This window comes from Phyllostomus hastatus, unplaced genomic scaffold, assembly GCF_019186645.2.
Source record: "Phyllostomus hastatus isolate PE091 unplaced genomic scaffold, TTU_PhHast_1.1 phas_scaffold_78, whole genome shotgun sequence".
Classification (NCBI taxonomy): Eukaryota; Metazoa; Chordata; class Mammalia; order Chiroptera; family Phyllostomidae; genus Phyllostomus; species Phyllostomus hastatus.
In genome coordinates this window covers 15,986,695-16,002,243 of record NW_025334041.1, presented here as the reverse complement: position 1 = coordinate 16,002,243, position 15,549 = coordinate 15,986,695, and the positions used below count along the sequence as shown (strand labels likewise).

The 15,549-nt window shown below is 44.9% G+C and overlaps 1 protein-coding gene across 1 annotated transcript in view; it reads left to right on the top strand.

Annotated features, from left to right (window-relative positions):
• The first annotated feature begins 2,479 nt into the window (after positions 1–2,479).
• Positions 2,480–15,549, top strand: part of DNAH11 (dynein axonemal heavy chain 11) — a 254,392-nt gene continuing 241,322 nt past the window's right edge. The window contains exons 1-5 of the mRNA XM_045827575.1: positions 2,480–2,953; positions 3,968–4,111; positions 10,706–10,902; positions 11,822–12,011; positions 12,998–13,097. Of these exons, the coding sequence (XP_045683531.1) occupies positions 2,588–2,953; positions 3,968–4,111; positions 10,706–10,902; positions 11,822–12,011; positions 12,998–13,097 (997 nt within the window). The 5' untranslated portion in view covers positions 2,480–2,587. The remainder of the gene's footprint in view (positions 2,954–3,967; positions 4,112–10,705; positions 10,903–11,821; positions 12,012–12,997; positions 13,098–15,549) is intronic.

Below are 15,549 nucleotides of genomic sequence, written 5' to 3'. Positions count from 1 at the left end.
TAGCATTGCATAACAAACCTCACTACAGTTATACTTGCTGCGATAACCATTTATTCTTGCTCATGCATCTGTGGGTTGAGGGTAGAATGACTGAGCTGCCCTTGCCTCTGAGTCACATGTTGGGTCCAGGTTGCTTCCTTGCACCAGCAAGCCGGTGCGGGATACGCTTCTCGTGACAGTGGAAGAGGTACCATGGGCCAAACCCACCCGGCGAGGGCATTTCCGGCCTCTGTTGGTGTCACATCAGCTAACTTCCCACGGACTGAAGCAAGCCATAGGGTTAAGCACAACTTCAAGGGAACAAAAAAACATACTCATATCATGAAGGTGGGGGAGAAGGACTATTTATTGAAAAAAAACCAACAACTAATCTGCCATTCCTATTTCAGATAATGAAACCAAAACACCTAAAAGGTGAGTAGCTGCCTGAGGTCACGCACACTCAGTACCCAGTAGAAGAGGAATGCAAACCTAGTTGGTATAGCCCCAGTCTGGCCAGTATAAAGCTAGCTTATACCAGGAACATGAGAGCATGGATTTCGTCCGCCTTTTTCTGGTGTGTTTCCAGCGTTAAGAACAGAGCCAGGCACTTAGTTGGCATTCAGAAAATATTTGTGGAGCAGATAAATGAGCTCAGCACTGTACATTGCCCTCATTGGTTGATATTTGATAAGTGTTAGCTATTATCATTAAGAAAAATTATTTAAAATTTGGGAATAAGCCCTGGCTTATGTGGCTCAGTGGACTGAGTGTAGCCTGCACACTGAAGGATCACCGGTTTGATTCCCAGTTGGGGCATTTGCCTGGGTTGTGGGCCAGGTCACCAGTAGGGGGCATGAGAGAGTCAACTGGTTGCTGTTTCCCTCTCTCTAAAAATAAATAAATCTTTAAAAAAATGAAATTTGAGAATAAGGTCGAAGAAAAGCAGAAAGTTGTGCCACATTTTAATGTTGTTAACCGGTCCACTACAGGGCGACTTCTTTATCTAGGGAAACACAACTTTTTTTGACTTACTTTCTTCTATTGGTTTCATACCCAAACTCTGTGAATATTTTTAGGTTTGTTCACCACAGATGTAAATTATTCCTGAAAGACAAATTATTCCAAAAAAGAACCCCCCTCCAAAAAAAAACCCAAACCCTAGAAGATTATATTTATTGCCCTAGAGGACATTAAAAAGTATTTTCCAAACTAGCAATCTTATTCCAACAGACTTTCCTTACTGCCTATAAATCTGTTTTTCTAGTTCTCATTGGACCCAACTTCACCCTTTTGTGGGTTTCCTCAGTCATGAGTCAAACAGGACTTTCACATGTCTTCTTCATTCTCCATTTGGGGTAACATATGTAAGTTTTTGAAAAGTATGCTTTACTCTTTGCACTAATATCCATTTTCTGCTGAATCTGAAAGTCGTTTTTCACTTTCAATCTGATACAATTCTTATGTACAGAATTGCTGTTCCTCTGGGTAGAGGGGTGCAAAACTGAAACAGCCGGGGTGGAGGAGAGAATGAGAAGCATTGTGAGGTGTTTGCAGTGACTGACTCCTGGACTTGCATACCAGCCACTGGGGCCCTGGGCATTGTAAAGGCTCTCCAGGAGCCTGTATTAATTCAAGATTCTGATCACATAACTAGAAAAGCTAATACATGTCTACCTTCCCCCTCCCACCCCCCCATTCTGGCCACCTTAGTAATTAGAATTTCCTTAATCTCAACAAATGCCATTAATAGGTGGTATTGAAATTCCATTGTAGTATCATCATGATTTATTAATCCGCAGCTTTTCTTCCTTTGCTTTTTACTCTTGGACTGAATGATAATTCTACATATTTCCCAAGCACTTTCTAGTCTACAAAGAGCGCTCTGCCTACGAGGGAGGGCGGGAGTCCGGCCTGGTGACACCCAGACCTTGGACCTCCTCAAGGAGGAAGGTTGGCTGCAGAGGTGGCTCTTTTCTGTAATATTCGCACAAATTTCAGCCAAGGCAATAAGTCGGCCCCCCTCAGCTGGGGGTCTGACCCTCGGTTCCTCCTTCCCCTTGTTAGTTAGACTCTGTGAGTTTGTTCCATTGTCCATACAAGTAAGACGACCAGTCGGAGCCCTGCCTTTCTGTGAACGGAACAAGGAGGTGATGAAGGTGAGGGATTTGGCTCGGAACCCCACCCAAGGCGGTCCTGCTCAAACCACCGTCGTGAATCAGTGCTGGGCTGTGCTTCCTCTTCACCGCTAGCCCTGCGGGGACGTCCAGTGGACCGAGGAGCCGGAGGGCAACGGCGGGGGCCCACCGAGAGGCTCAGAACGAGGGGGGCTCTTCCCTCCCCCGCCGGTTTGGGGCCCCGAGCCTGAAGGCCGCTCCCCTCCGCGCTCACTCCGCCCCCAGCGGGCCGGGGTGGGGACTCCGTCCCCGGGGAAACGGGACGCGCAGCTCCTCCCGGGCCCGCGCCTCGGCCAGCCGGTTTCCCACTGTGCACGGACGCTGGCTGCTGGGTAGCCTCAGGTGGGCAACTGCGGCCGCGCCCCCCGTGGTCGCGAGAGTTGGGAGCCTCTCGCAGTGCGTGTGCGGAGGGGAGTCCTCGGACGTCCCCGATGGCAGCCCGGGTGGTAGCTTGGGAGGCGCTGGGAGACCGGGAAGTCCAGACCCTTTGTCCAACCCCAACCCCGGGCGCCGGCCTGGAGGCGGCGGGCGCGCTGGAGCTGGAGGAGGAGGAAGAGCAGGAGGAGGACGAAGAGGAGGCGGAGGCCAGGAGAGCGCGGACTTTCGCCCAGGACGCGCGGGTGCGCTTCCTCGGTGGCCGCCTGGAGCTGATGCTGGGGCTCCGGGCGGAGAAATGGAGCCAGCATTTGGAGAGCGAGGACAACCGGCAGGTCCTGGGGGAGTTTCTGGAGGGCCCCGGCCCGGCCTGCCTGGTGTTCAGTGTCGCCGCCGAGGGGCAGCTCGCGGCCTCCCGGCAGGTAAGGAGCGACGGGCGGGCGGGGGCACCCGGCCGCGCCACCTCCCAGCATGAAGGGTACTTGGCGGGGGACAGGCCAGTCGCGCCTCCTTGGGTTCCGCGGGGGCACACGCACGGAGACTTTAGAAAACTTTTTTGGAAGTCTGACCTGGAGCCCGTAGAATCCCTCACGCGCGCCCACTCTGCAGTTAGGCGGCGGTAGGTGGTTTTCTAGAAGGACAGCCCTCGAGCCTGCTCCACCGGCGTAAAGCAAGACAAACAGAGCCTCTCCCCGCTGCCCGGGCGGCAGGTGCAAGGTGGGTGCTGTGCCAGGTAACTTACGTCTTGGGCGCGCTTGGGTCACTCTGAAGCCACACCCTTAAGAAAAGGTGTTTGGCAGAACCCAGATGACTTGACAAGCCGCCTGTCTAACTGCCTGTCAACCCCACTTCGCCCCGGGGAAACATACACAGTCCTTAAAAATGAGTGCGGGCGGGGGGGGGGCGGTAATCTGTGCAAACGTGGAGTTTTTCACCGGCCATGGAAGGGGGCAGTCCTTTCTCCCCTCCTTTCCTTCTTTCTTCTATCCCTTCCTTCCTCCACCCCCCCCCCCCCCCCGCCTTAAAATTTAGGCGCTCACTCACTTGAAGGTTAACTCATCACCCACAAGGACAGCACTGGCATTTGGCATTTTTCAAGCGTGGGAAGTTTGGAGCAAGATTTATGATCTTTAGGTGCTGCAGTGCCTCAGCGGAACCATCGTGAGATGTGGTCGTTGTACTAGTTTAGAAATAGGATCCCAGAGAGGGAGAATAATAGGAATTTGCCTTTGGGTTTTGTGATTTTTGAAAATTTTTTGTTTTGCTACTTTCCTAGTTGTAACTAATTTAAAAAGTGTCAGTAGACAAGGAGGTAGAACGCTTCCCTCTGGCAGGTACCAGTTTTGTTTCTCACGTGATCAATCTAGCTACAAGTTACTCTTGTTGACGTGGAAACTACATCTGGACTTCAGCTAATTATCTTGTTCTCCTTTCAGATTCCAACAGACACAAAACATAAACTTGTTTATATTGCCAAGAAGGTTACTGGAAGCATTGGAGTAAATGATTTCTTTCAAACAGTTTTATTTGGAGAGTTACCTGCCTCATCTCTTGGACATGTAACTGCTTTCCTGGATGAGGTACTAGTCTTTAATATTTGAATATTAAATGTTAAATAATATTGGAATCTTTCCTTTACCTCAGTGACACTTGGAATTACTTGGAACAACTCTATTTTTTCAAAAAAGAGAGAATGTAGAAGCCAGTAATCTCCTGAGCCAGACGGATGGAGTGAGCTAGCATTTAGACTGTTCCTGAAATGAGCTGACACATGCTGATGCTGATAGCCCACAGGTGGTGATTTGTGGGCCCGTTGTTTTCCTCTTTCTAAATCACGGCAGTAAATAAAGAGGAGTGTGAATTGAATAGGCTTTTGTACTCAGCTGGAGGTTTTAAAATTTACATTCAGAGTAGTGACCAACTGACACTTTGGAAAGGGCTTTGAAAATCAGTTTCAATTCTCGTTAGTTTCTAAATGTCACTTAGGACAGATAATGGTTAAAAGTAATTGAGTGGGTCAAAAACTATGGTACATTTACGCGATGGAATACTATGTGGCAGAGAGAAAGAAGGAACTCCTACCCCTTTCAACAGCATAGAAGGAACTGGAGGACATTATTATGCTAAGTGAAATAAACCAGGTGGTGAGGGACAAATACCATATGATCTCACCTTTAAATGGAACATAATCAACAAAAGAAAAAAGCAAACAAATTATAACCAGAGACATTGAAATTAAGAACAATCTAACAATAGCCAGAGGGGAGGAGGGAGGGAACAATGGGGGGAAGGGTTTTCAGGAACTGCTATAAAGGACACATGGACAAAACCAAGGGGGAGGGTGGAAGCAAGGGAGGGAGGTGGGTTTGGCTGGGGAGGAGGGAGTGGTGGGGGGAAAATGCAGACAATTGTAATTGAACAATAAAATATTTTTAAAAAACAAATAAAGAGCATAAAATTTAAAAAAGTAATGGAAACAAAGTGTTAGAAATGGTTGCCTTAAAAGTCCTCTTTTTTCTCCCCTTAAAGAAGAGAAATGCTCCCTAAACCAACATTACTGGCACTTTCATGTGCATCGGAGCCGCCTGGGATTTTGTTACAGGCAGGCGGATTCCGCAGGTCTGGGGCAGGGCTGGTATTCTGCACATCTCACCCAATGGACCAGCTTTGAGGAACAGCATACTAAATGGCCAGGTTCCGTGGAACCAGAGCGGTGGTTTCCAACCTTTGCGGAACATTAGAATCATCTGTGGGAACTTGATGTCATACCCAGGCCCAGGTCACACCTCAAACTAATGAAACCATTGCCTGGCTCCCACCAAGATCCCCAGGGCACTCTCGTGTGCCCCAGACTTTGGGAGCTGCTGGGTTAGATGTCGGTAGGTCGCATCTCAATCAGTGTAGTCCGGCCAGAACTGAAGGTAGAAATAACTGCCAGCATATTTGTTACTAATGACCTGCCAATCTTTCATATCTCTTTGACTACCTGAGTGAGTCTCTTTGGCTGTCTTTTTGAAAGGAGGTATTTTCTTGCTATCTTGGGGCTCTCACCCACAACTTCAGTATCCTACCTCAGTGTCTTTCCCCTCCTGTGGAATTTACTTGGTTTTACATGATTTCAAGAGACACTAAGGAGAGAGTTTTTTTGTCTTCAGCGGCTAAGACAGTTTGGGTATGCAGCAAGTGTTCAGGAAATTTTTCTTGCACTGAATCCGATGAAAGGATTTCACACGAAGTGAACAACTTTCTCTCATTCTAGTCCAGACAGCGAGCCTCTGGGCCCAGAAGGGCGAGGCTGCGCTGCTTGTTGGCATCTTGCTCTCTCATCTGAAGGAACAAAACTCTTTCAAGCTCCTCTGATCTTTCTCCAAATTTATCTCGGTCTCAATGCATGGCCTGCTGAAAGAAGGTTTAAATGAAAGTCTTGTTGGATCTGGAGAATCTCAGCGCCACCGCCCAGAGAGGCTGCATCAGGACTGGCAGGTGATGCTCATGCTTATTGCTAAAGGATGAAAGAATAGCCCAAATCTCGGTGACCTGACCTCTTCTCACCTCTCTCCGCTTATCGCACTTGCTGATTCACGGCCTCCCTGCCCATCCTAATTGCGTCAGGCACACTGCGGCCCCAAGCGCCTTGCACGTCTCTGTCATCATCTTCCCTGGAATCCCCTCTGCCAACCCTGTCCGTTAAGCCTATTTGCTCAAATACCTCTTCCAATGAAGTCTCCATCCAGGAGAGTGGGGGTCTGTGCCGGGTGGGGGTTAGGGTCAGGCAAGTAAGGGACCTATTTCAAGAGCAAAAAGTTCATGATAGGGCTGGGGGCAGTGGAACACAAGCAACTCAGTAATCAAGATAAATGTTACCTTAATATGGTATTTAAAATCAAAATTAATGCAGAAAGCTCAATACTTTAAATACAACTAGAACCACTCACAACGCCATGCCAAATCATAGTGGAGTTTGTGACAGAAAGAAGTCAGTTACACTCACTCTGTCTTTCTTGAAAACTTGATATTTTGTTCACTGTGAAATTTTTCTCATAACTTTTGCTTTAAAAAGTATTTTAAAATACTATTCATCTTGACTACTGAGCTTTTTGGTGCCCTCTTACATTGTGTTCCCTCACTTGCCTTACCCTGGTCTCAGCCCTGAATCTTTGTTTTGCTCACTGATGTGCCCCCAACACCCAAGACATTGCCTTGCACACAGTAGGAGCTCAGTAGACACTTGTTAAATGAATGTAGGTTAAATGAGGGCTCATTCATACCCTGTTCCAGTAAGAGACAGAACGCTGAAGCTTCCAGATATTCAGGGATAAAGCATTTGGTGTTTGATCTCTGCAATCTTCATTTGCATTTTTTTGGCCATTGTATGAAAAGGATAGTTGGGGAATTTTATGCCAATAAGCTCATGGTGGGTATTTGTGTACTTAGTTACTATTTATTGACTACCGACTCAGTACTATGGCAATTAGTGATGCAGTTTCTGCCCTCAGAAAGCGTGCCGTCTAGCTAGGGAGGTAGGCAGCTCGGCTAACAGTGATGGGCCATGGTGGGCGGGGCTAGTAGCTTCATGGTGTTAGCAGCCGTGGGAGCCTGCTGGTGTCTTCTCACATCCTTAGGGTCAGCAGGGAAGGTGGGCAGTCTTGAACAGATGATCACAGGTCTCTGAGGGCAGTTTTAGTTTCCACCCATTATGGATCAGTTAACATCTGCTGATAATTTTTAGTGTTCCTTTTCACTGTCAAAAGCCTCCACAGTTGTGTGGTAAATTATTTGGTCCCCAGAGTGTTGAAGGGTAAGGAGGACAAGGAGGAGGCAGCTAAATGGAGAGCATGGAGGAAGAGCATGGAGACCGTGGGAGGCGGGGGGTGGGGAGAAACGTTGCAAAGGCACAGTGGTGAGAAAATGCAGGTTTAGTTTTTCGAAAAGGAGTGAAGTGATGTAACTGGATTGGGGAACCAGAGAGGGAAGTGGTGAGAAATGGGCTGGAGAAGCTGATTAGAAAATAAAGAGCCATGGTTGCCCTGAAAACCGCTGCCAAACCCAAACTCAGGTCTTCATCGGAAGGCGGTAGTGGTGGTGCACGTTCCGTGAAGGACTTGATCAGACCAGGCTAACTGTGGAAGTTCTGGGGTCAGTTGGAATGTCAGTGGTGGTCGATTGACAACTTGCATTCCAAGCTAGTCAGCGTCGGGCTTTCTGGGAGATTTATACATTGACAAGAACCACATTAAGTGCGAGGATCGGTGGAATGTCGACTCCGTTGAGGAGTAAGGGAGAGACTGCTATGAGGGAGTGAAGGATTTGGAAGTCCCCAGTTCTTAGATGGGATGGAGGAAGGAAGGGATGGACCAAGTATTTGAAGCAAAGATGGGGAACATCATTTGTGACTTCATATTTGCTTTTTCTTTTCTCATTTAAATGATCTAATAGACCGTCACTTAGGTTCAATGTTAAATAGTTTTTGAGATCTGACTCACATACACACCGACTGGTGGTAATTCATGCTGATGCACTGGGGCCGCCCGACCTTTCTCTCCAGTCTGATCTCTCTTCTGAACTGTAAGCTTAGACATCTCCCTTCCTTCTGACCGTGGCGATTGACGTGTTGATATAATGGACATCTCAAACCCTACACGTCCAAAATTGAACTCCTACCTCGACATTATTTTTTTAGTTATGTGTTATGGTGACTCAGATCTTAAAATAAACAACAGCTGTGAATGTCTTTTGATCCATAAAGGAAGCGTGATTTAGTTCCTTTTAAAAAAATTTATTGATTTTAGAGAGAGAGAAAGGAAGAAGGTAGGGGGGAGAGAGAAAGAGAGAAAAAAAATCAATGTGAGAGAGAAACATCAGTTGCCTCTCATGTGTGTCCTGATTGGGCATCAAACTCACAACCTTGGCAGATCGGGGCGATGCTCTGACCAATAGAGCTACCCGGTCAGGGCATGATCTGGTTGCAGTCAGGTCTGGGCCCTATCCTTGGACATGCTAATTTAAGTGTTCTGAGAGAGGCCCAGACTTCTGTATTCTAGAAGTATCTCCCAGGTAACAGTCTCAACTGACTTAAGAAGCACTGGGAAAACAAACCGCCCAGATTGACAAGGGATGAGAGAAGGTGAGAGAAGCACAGCAAAGACACCACAGCTCTCTTACCTGCAGTCGTCTCTCTAGGAAACGTGTCCAGAGTGGTTTGCTTTGTAGAAAAAGTTTGGGGGTTTCCTTATAAACCATAAAAACCAGACAAAAAAACCTTCCCAACTTAAACAAAAGAAGCCCCCGCCCATGAACGAAATTACTTTGTATGGAAGAGTAATTAAAAAGCACCTTCCAGGTCTATTTGTATTAAGTGATGTTTACGGAGACACTCTAGCTGTGCAGAGCACGTGGCTCGGAACTTCTTAAAAGTTTGATCTACAGCATCTGACACAAATATTTAATTTTAAGGGAAGTTGGCCTCTGAACGGATTAAAAAGTACAGATTGGTAGTTATGAAAATAGTCACAGGGATGTAAAGTACAGCACAGGGAATTTAGTCAATAATAATGTAATAACTACATGTGGTGCCAGGTGGGCACTGAAGTGTCAGGGAGAACACTTTGTGAATTGTGTCATTGTCTAACCACTACGCTGTACAGCTGAAACTAATGCAAAATAATATTGAATGTCAACTGTAATTGGGAAAAAAAAAGTTGGCTTCGTCACAGAATGGCAGCTAGAGTGAAAGTTTGAAACAGTCCCCTGTAAATTCGAAATGTTGAATAACCAGAACTTTCCACCCATCTGACTTTTGTAAAAAGCTATTCCACTGAGGAGTTAAAAGAGAACGGTTTTCCTGTGGGTCAGAGCACGCTCGCCCGACAAGCCTTTCCGTCTGGTTTCCAAAGCTCCTCCTGGACCAACCCTGCCTTTTCGTTTGCAGCCATTCGTTTGGGGGTGCTGGCTCCAATTCCAGGCCGGCAAGACCAGTCGTTTCCCAGAAGGACCCTCGATGATTTTCCATATCAGTGTTCAGTTTTCTGGAATGCCCACCCTGCCTTTTCATCTTACAGATTTCAACTAAGCAGTAGCTTTCCTGGCAAGTCTTCCCCAACACCTCTCTCTCCCAGAGCCGGGCTTTCTCCTCTGTTTGCCTGTTACATCCGGAACATGCCACAGTTAGGGCAGTTCCTGTGGGGGGGGTGGGGGGGTACCTAAGCCACTGAGCTCATCGAAGGCAGGGACTGAATTTCACTGATCTCTGTGTTCCTGGCTTGCATGTAGTGGGTGCTAAGCAGGGAAAATGTAATAATGAAAGGATTTGGAAAGATTTGTTTCAACGCCATTAGAAAACCAAAATGAATTTTCAGTTTGTTTTTAATTAACTACCAGACTGTGGCCTGGGAGATGCGTAATGGATGTTTCAAACTTTAAAAGGATGGAAAAACTATATTCTAGGCATTTTGCCTAATAGAAATGTTACAGTATAATTCTGGTAAACAGGGTACATTATATCAGAAAAATTTTTTAAAAATGTTTCAAACTAGTAGACACTGGAAAAGAGTGGAAAAGCAAGAAAAGACCGACCTTATAAATGCAGCAAACTCTTATTAATGACTTATTATATGCTGGGCTCTGGGAATAAAGAATAATTCTTGAGGGTCTTTCCCATACCTGGTTTCATTGATGTACCCCATTTAATGAGAGGAGTCCTAAAAAGGTCCTATGATTAAAGAAATGTCTTTCCGACTATCAAAGTTTAATCCACGGGGACGCTGCCCGAGGCTTGAGAAGATTAATTTACGTTTGCCTCCATGTGATTCAAAAAGATTTTTTCCATTAACATATCTGCAACATGCTCAGTTTGCATTAAAAAGGCAGTGTACTTACTTGACATGATTTTGCTTATTTCCTGCAGCGTGTGAGTTATTGAGAACCTCCACAAGTATTTGGTAAGTGGGCAATGAATGAACGAGCAGTAAATTATTTCCTCTTCGAAAGAATTTGTCTCATCGATTAAGTCTGAGTGGGTCACTGATTTTTGTCTTCTCTTTGTAGATTTAATATCACAGGAGCACACTTATGAAATTAAGTGGTTTGTTGCCAATTTCGTATGACAAGAAAATCTTTGAAGGGGCATATTGTATGTAAATTAATTTAACTGCTTTTTTAAATGTTTCTCTTCTTAGATTTTAGTGCCGATTCTTTCTAACAGGAACAACCATAGATCCTGGTCCTGTTTTATCTCACAAGACATGGAGCGTCACGTCGAGCTCATGAAACATACAATGCACATTTTTAGGGGTAAAATGTTGAGAAGAACTCTTCTACCAATTCCCACTATTGCAGGGAGGATTGACCTGGATCAGAAATCTCCAGAGACCAAGTACGTAATGACATGGTACAGACAGGAAATTAAAACAGCAAGCCAACATACCCGTTTCATATCACACCTCCAGCACACTGTTAGCTAAATAGAGAATGATAACTGCAATGTATTTTTAAAATATTGTTGTATCGAAGCACTGCATGTATTATTTCCTTCCACAGTATGCTTTTAAAGAGATCTCACCTGTGAGTGGAACCTAATCAACAATCAGGAGAGCAAAATAAAACCGGAGACATAGAAATAAACAGCAAACTGACATATGCCTGGGTTGCAGGCCATGACCCCCAGCGACCGCACATTGATGCTTCTCTCTCTCTCTCTCTTTCTCCCTCCCTTCCCTCTCTAGGAATAAATAAATAAAATCTTAAAAAAAAACAAAGAGCAAACTGACAGTGGCCAGAGGCGAGGGGGAGAGGGATAATGGGGGCGGGGGCCAGGGGTGAGAAGGGGAAGGGTTAAGTCAGGGAACATGTGTAAAGGACCCTTGGACAAAGGCAATGTGGGGTGGGGGAGGAGGATTGAATGTGGGAGGTGGGGGGTGGGTAGGGCAGGGGAGAGTAATGGAGGGAAATGGGGACAACATAACTGAACAACAACAACAAAAAACAAAAAGCAGCCTACAGAAAGCAAGCAGTAATAATTGCCTTGATGTCAAAGCACATTCTTTTATTCAGTGAAATGGTTTTGTGATATAATTCTTTAACGATGCGTTTAATGTTAGAGATATGCCGACGACAATAACAATGTCGCAACTCAAACTGAGGTCATGAAAATAATGGATCTGATTTTGAAGTATTTATATTTAGAAAACTGGTTTATGGACACATAAGATACCTATTAAAATTCAAGTCTTATCTTTATGTGGATGAAATGATTTGATTTTGAATTATTTTATCAGTCCTTTTAATGTTTGTAGGCTAGAGCCCCGTGAAAGGACAGTGCTCCATGCAATTGAGTCTGTGGTTATTAAATGGTCACATCAAATCCAAGAAATTATAGAGAAAGATTCAGTGCAGCCTCTGCTGACCAGTCTTTGCTCGAATCCTCAAACTGAACTGGATTTCTGGACGATGAGGAAAGAGAACCTATCGTGCATTTATGATCAAGTAAGTAGATAGCCCTAGAAGTTGCTTGTAATCTGAATTAGAAAAGTCATTTGTAGAATTTGGTCTGTAGAGCAGTGATTTCCTGTAATTCTGAAAATTTAACATACTGTCTTTCAAAGTATGTTATGAAGTAATTTGTTCTCTTATTCCATTAAAAAGTGCTACTTTTTAAATTAATGGGGGTTAAATTAGTTTTGCTTTTGGAGAATATTTTGACAGCGTTTGAGATCATTGGAAACACTTTGTGGCATAGAAAAAGAGAGATTTCCCAGGGAAACATAGAAGAGTGTAAGATTTAATTAATCTAGTCAATTTAATTGATTTAGGAAGGAATACAGTCTTGCTTAGTAGAGAAAGGTAGCTTTGGGAGAGTTAACTTTGCTCCCTCTGCTGGGTACTTGCCTTGTAAGTTACCCAATTTAATGTTCTGAAAACTAAGACATTTATTCATATGTTTATATGTCTCTTAGAGATTTCCTGAAACACAGCAAGAAATTTTATGTGGAAATTTTAATATTTTACCTATATACTTATGTGTAAATCAACAGATTATTTTGAAAATTCAAATTAAGACAGCTAAGATAAAATATTACTTTAAAAATTACTTTTGAGCCCTGGCTGGTGTGGCTCAGTGGATTGAGTGTAGCCCTGCAAACCAAAATGTTGCCCATTCCATTTCCAGTTGGGGCACATGCCTGGGTTTCGGGCCAGGTCCCCATTTGAGGGGGTGCAAGAGACAATTGACTGATGTTTCTCTCACACAATGATGTTTCTCTCCCTCTCTCTAAATGTAGGTAAATAAAATTTTAAAAAATTACTTTTGACTTGAAATCAAATAGGTCTTCAAGGGTTAAATACTATGTGCATTATGCATGCAGTGGAATGTGATTAATGTGCTGTATTACAGAATGCGTTTATTTAGTAATTCATCTAGCTGACATTTGACCATTTGATAAATTCTTGTGTTTTTTTTTTTTCCAATTTAGCTTCAGGCTCCTACTGTCCTCAAAATGGTTAAGATCTTGAAAACTAAACGAAGCAGCTATTTCCCCACTTGGAAGGACATTTTCGTGGCTGTGAAGAAGGGTAAGACTCTTGTTCCTTGGCCATTGGTTGCCCCAAGTGACCTGGCCCCGGCCTGCCTGCTCAACCCCGCCCCCCCATGCCATTAGCCTGTTCATGGAGGGATTGCACTCGGCTCTTCTAATGATAATTTGTCTTAATCATCTGTACTTTATCCTCCATTTACACTAAATTTTAGGGTCTGTAGTAGGGACCTACCAAAGTGGCAGCAGATGGAAGTTTTAATGAGATGTGTGTGTGTGAAGGGGAGAGGCCTTCGGTGTTCAGCCAAAGGATAAATGAGAGCCCCGCACAGCGATGTTCTAACCGACAGTCGGGCGGAAATCAGTCCAGTCGTTCACCAGGGACGTCTCTGAATGGACCACTCATTTAGCTGAGAAGAACTCACGTGGACCACTCATTTAGCTGAGAAGAACTCAAAGTTGTCATCGAGGTTTTGGTGAAGACTAAACGCACAGAGAGGAGGGTTGGTTTGGTTGGTGAATTTTGAACAGGCAATGCATGCGTGTTGCTAAAAACCAGGAATTATAAAAAGGGACCCAGTGAAAAGCCTCATTATCCTCTCTCCACCCAGTCTCACCCCCACCGAGAGGTAGCGACCCTCCCCAGTTTCTGGACTTCTGTTCATTTCCCATAGGCATGTGTGAGCAAATAGGGATAGACATCATACTGAGGTTTTAAATGATAAAATTCTAAGATAACATAGACAAATAGCTTTTATTGGTTGTTTTGAACATTAGGTAACTTTTAGTTTTTCTTATGTAATGTGTGGAGGGTTAAAAGAAATACTTAAAAGCTACTTTGAAAATGTTTTGAGCCCTGGCTGGTGTGGCTCAGTGGGTTCAGCACTGGCCTGTGAACCCAAAGGTCACTGATATGATTCCCAATCAGGGCACATGCCTGGGGTGCGGGTCAGGTCCCTGGTTGGGGGTGTGTGAGAGGCAACCAGTCAATGTTTCTCTCGAACATTGGTGTTTCATGCCCTCTCTTTCTCCCTCATTTTCCCTCTCTCTCAAAAATAAATAAAATCTTTTTTAAAAAGGTTCTATTTATTTATTTTTGAGAGAGAGGGGAAGGCAGGGAGAGAGAGAAGGAGAGAAACATCAATGTGTGGTTGCCTCTCAGGGTACCTACTGGGGGCCTACTGGGGACCTGGCCTTTGTGCCCTGACTGGGAGTCAAACTTGCAGGCCTGGGAGCCAAACACTCAAACCACTGAGCCAAAGCAGCCAGGGCCAAAAATAAATAAAATCTTTTAAAAAAGGAAAATGTTTTGATATATCTTTAGGGTTTTTTCTGTGAATTCTGTTTGAAAAGAGGCGGTAGGTGAGGCAGGATATTTGGGCTTGCCGGGGTCTGCCGGATCTGGATTCCTGGCCCAGGTCCACTCAGTGTATCTTAAATTTGCTGAGCCTCTGGTTTTCATTGGCCAAACTGGCATGTTAACACCTTTCTTGCAGACTTGTTCTGAGGGTTAGAGCAATATTTCTCATCCTTGTCACCAGTGACAATTTGGGCAGGATAATCCTTTTTGTGGGGCCTGTCTTGGGTAGTATCCCGGGCCCCTGCCTACTTTCCCATCCCAGTCATAACAACCAAGAATGTCTTGAGACATTGGCAGATGACCCATGGGGGCAAACCCCCTGCTGGCTGAGAACCACTGTGTTGCAGGTGTAATACACAGGGCACAGAGTACTACACATACAATACACCCATAATAAATAGAAGCCGATGGTGGTTTGTTTCCTGTATTAGCATAACACGAACACTTGGTGAGGCTTCTACAGGAACACGTCTCAGGTGTGCTCAGAACCTCAAGAGCAGGTGGCCTGGAGTTCCAGAGGAAAACACTTCCAGCAGCACAAGTGGCCCGAAGCCGTTGTCAGTTAGAGGGAGAGGCCCCTCTCCTAGACGCACACGGGGTCCTGAGAAATCACCAGATGTGCTTATCACCTTTAAGGGCGCTTACCTATTAGATGCAATTATTTTAATTTAAAGTTAACATTGATGAAAGCACTCCAGTTTCAAAACAGGAGTGCAGCTGGGGAGAACAATAGTTCCAGGATCCTCTCTGTGTTCACAGGTCTTTATTTTAGGTGGACAAACTAATTGGTCCCACGTCAGGAAAAGTGACGTTGGTGGGTGTGTGCCTGCCTCGGACAGCCTCCCAAAGATTTAGCAGGTGTTTTGTTGTTGTTTGTTTTTTTCCTGACGGTGTTTTGGGATAACACTTGAAGATAAGAGTTTACCTCATTCCCTACCTTCATAAACAAAGTTTGTTTTTGGTTAATCAGAGGTATTTGTAGCCTGAGGAGCAAAATGGAGTCTGATGGATATCCATCTAGGGTACATTTAAGAATCGAATTTAATTCAGAAATTTTGGATTAGCCCTGACCGATGTGGCTCACTTGGGTGTCATCCCCCAAAGTGAAAGGTCACTGGTTTGATTCTGGGTC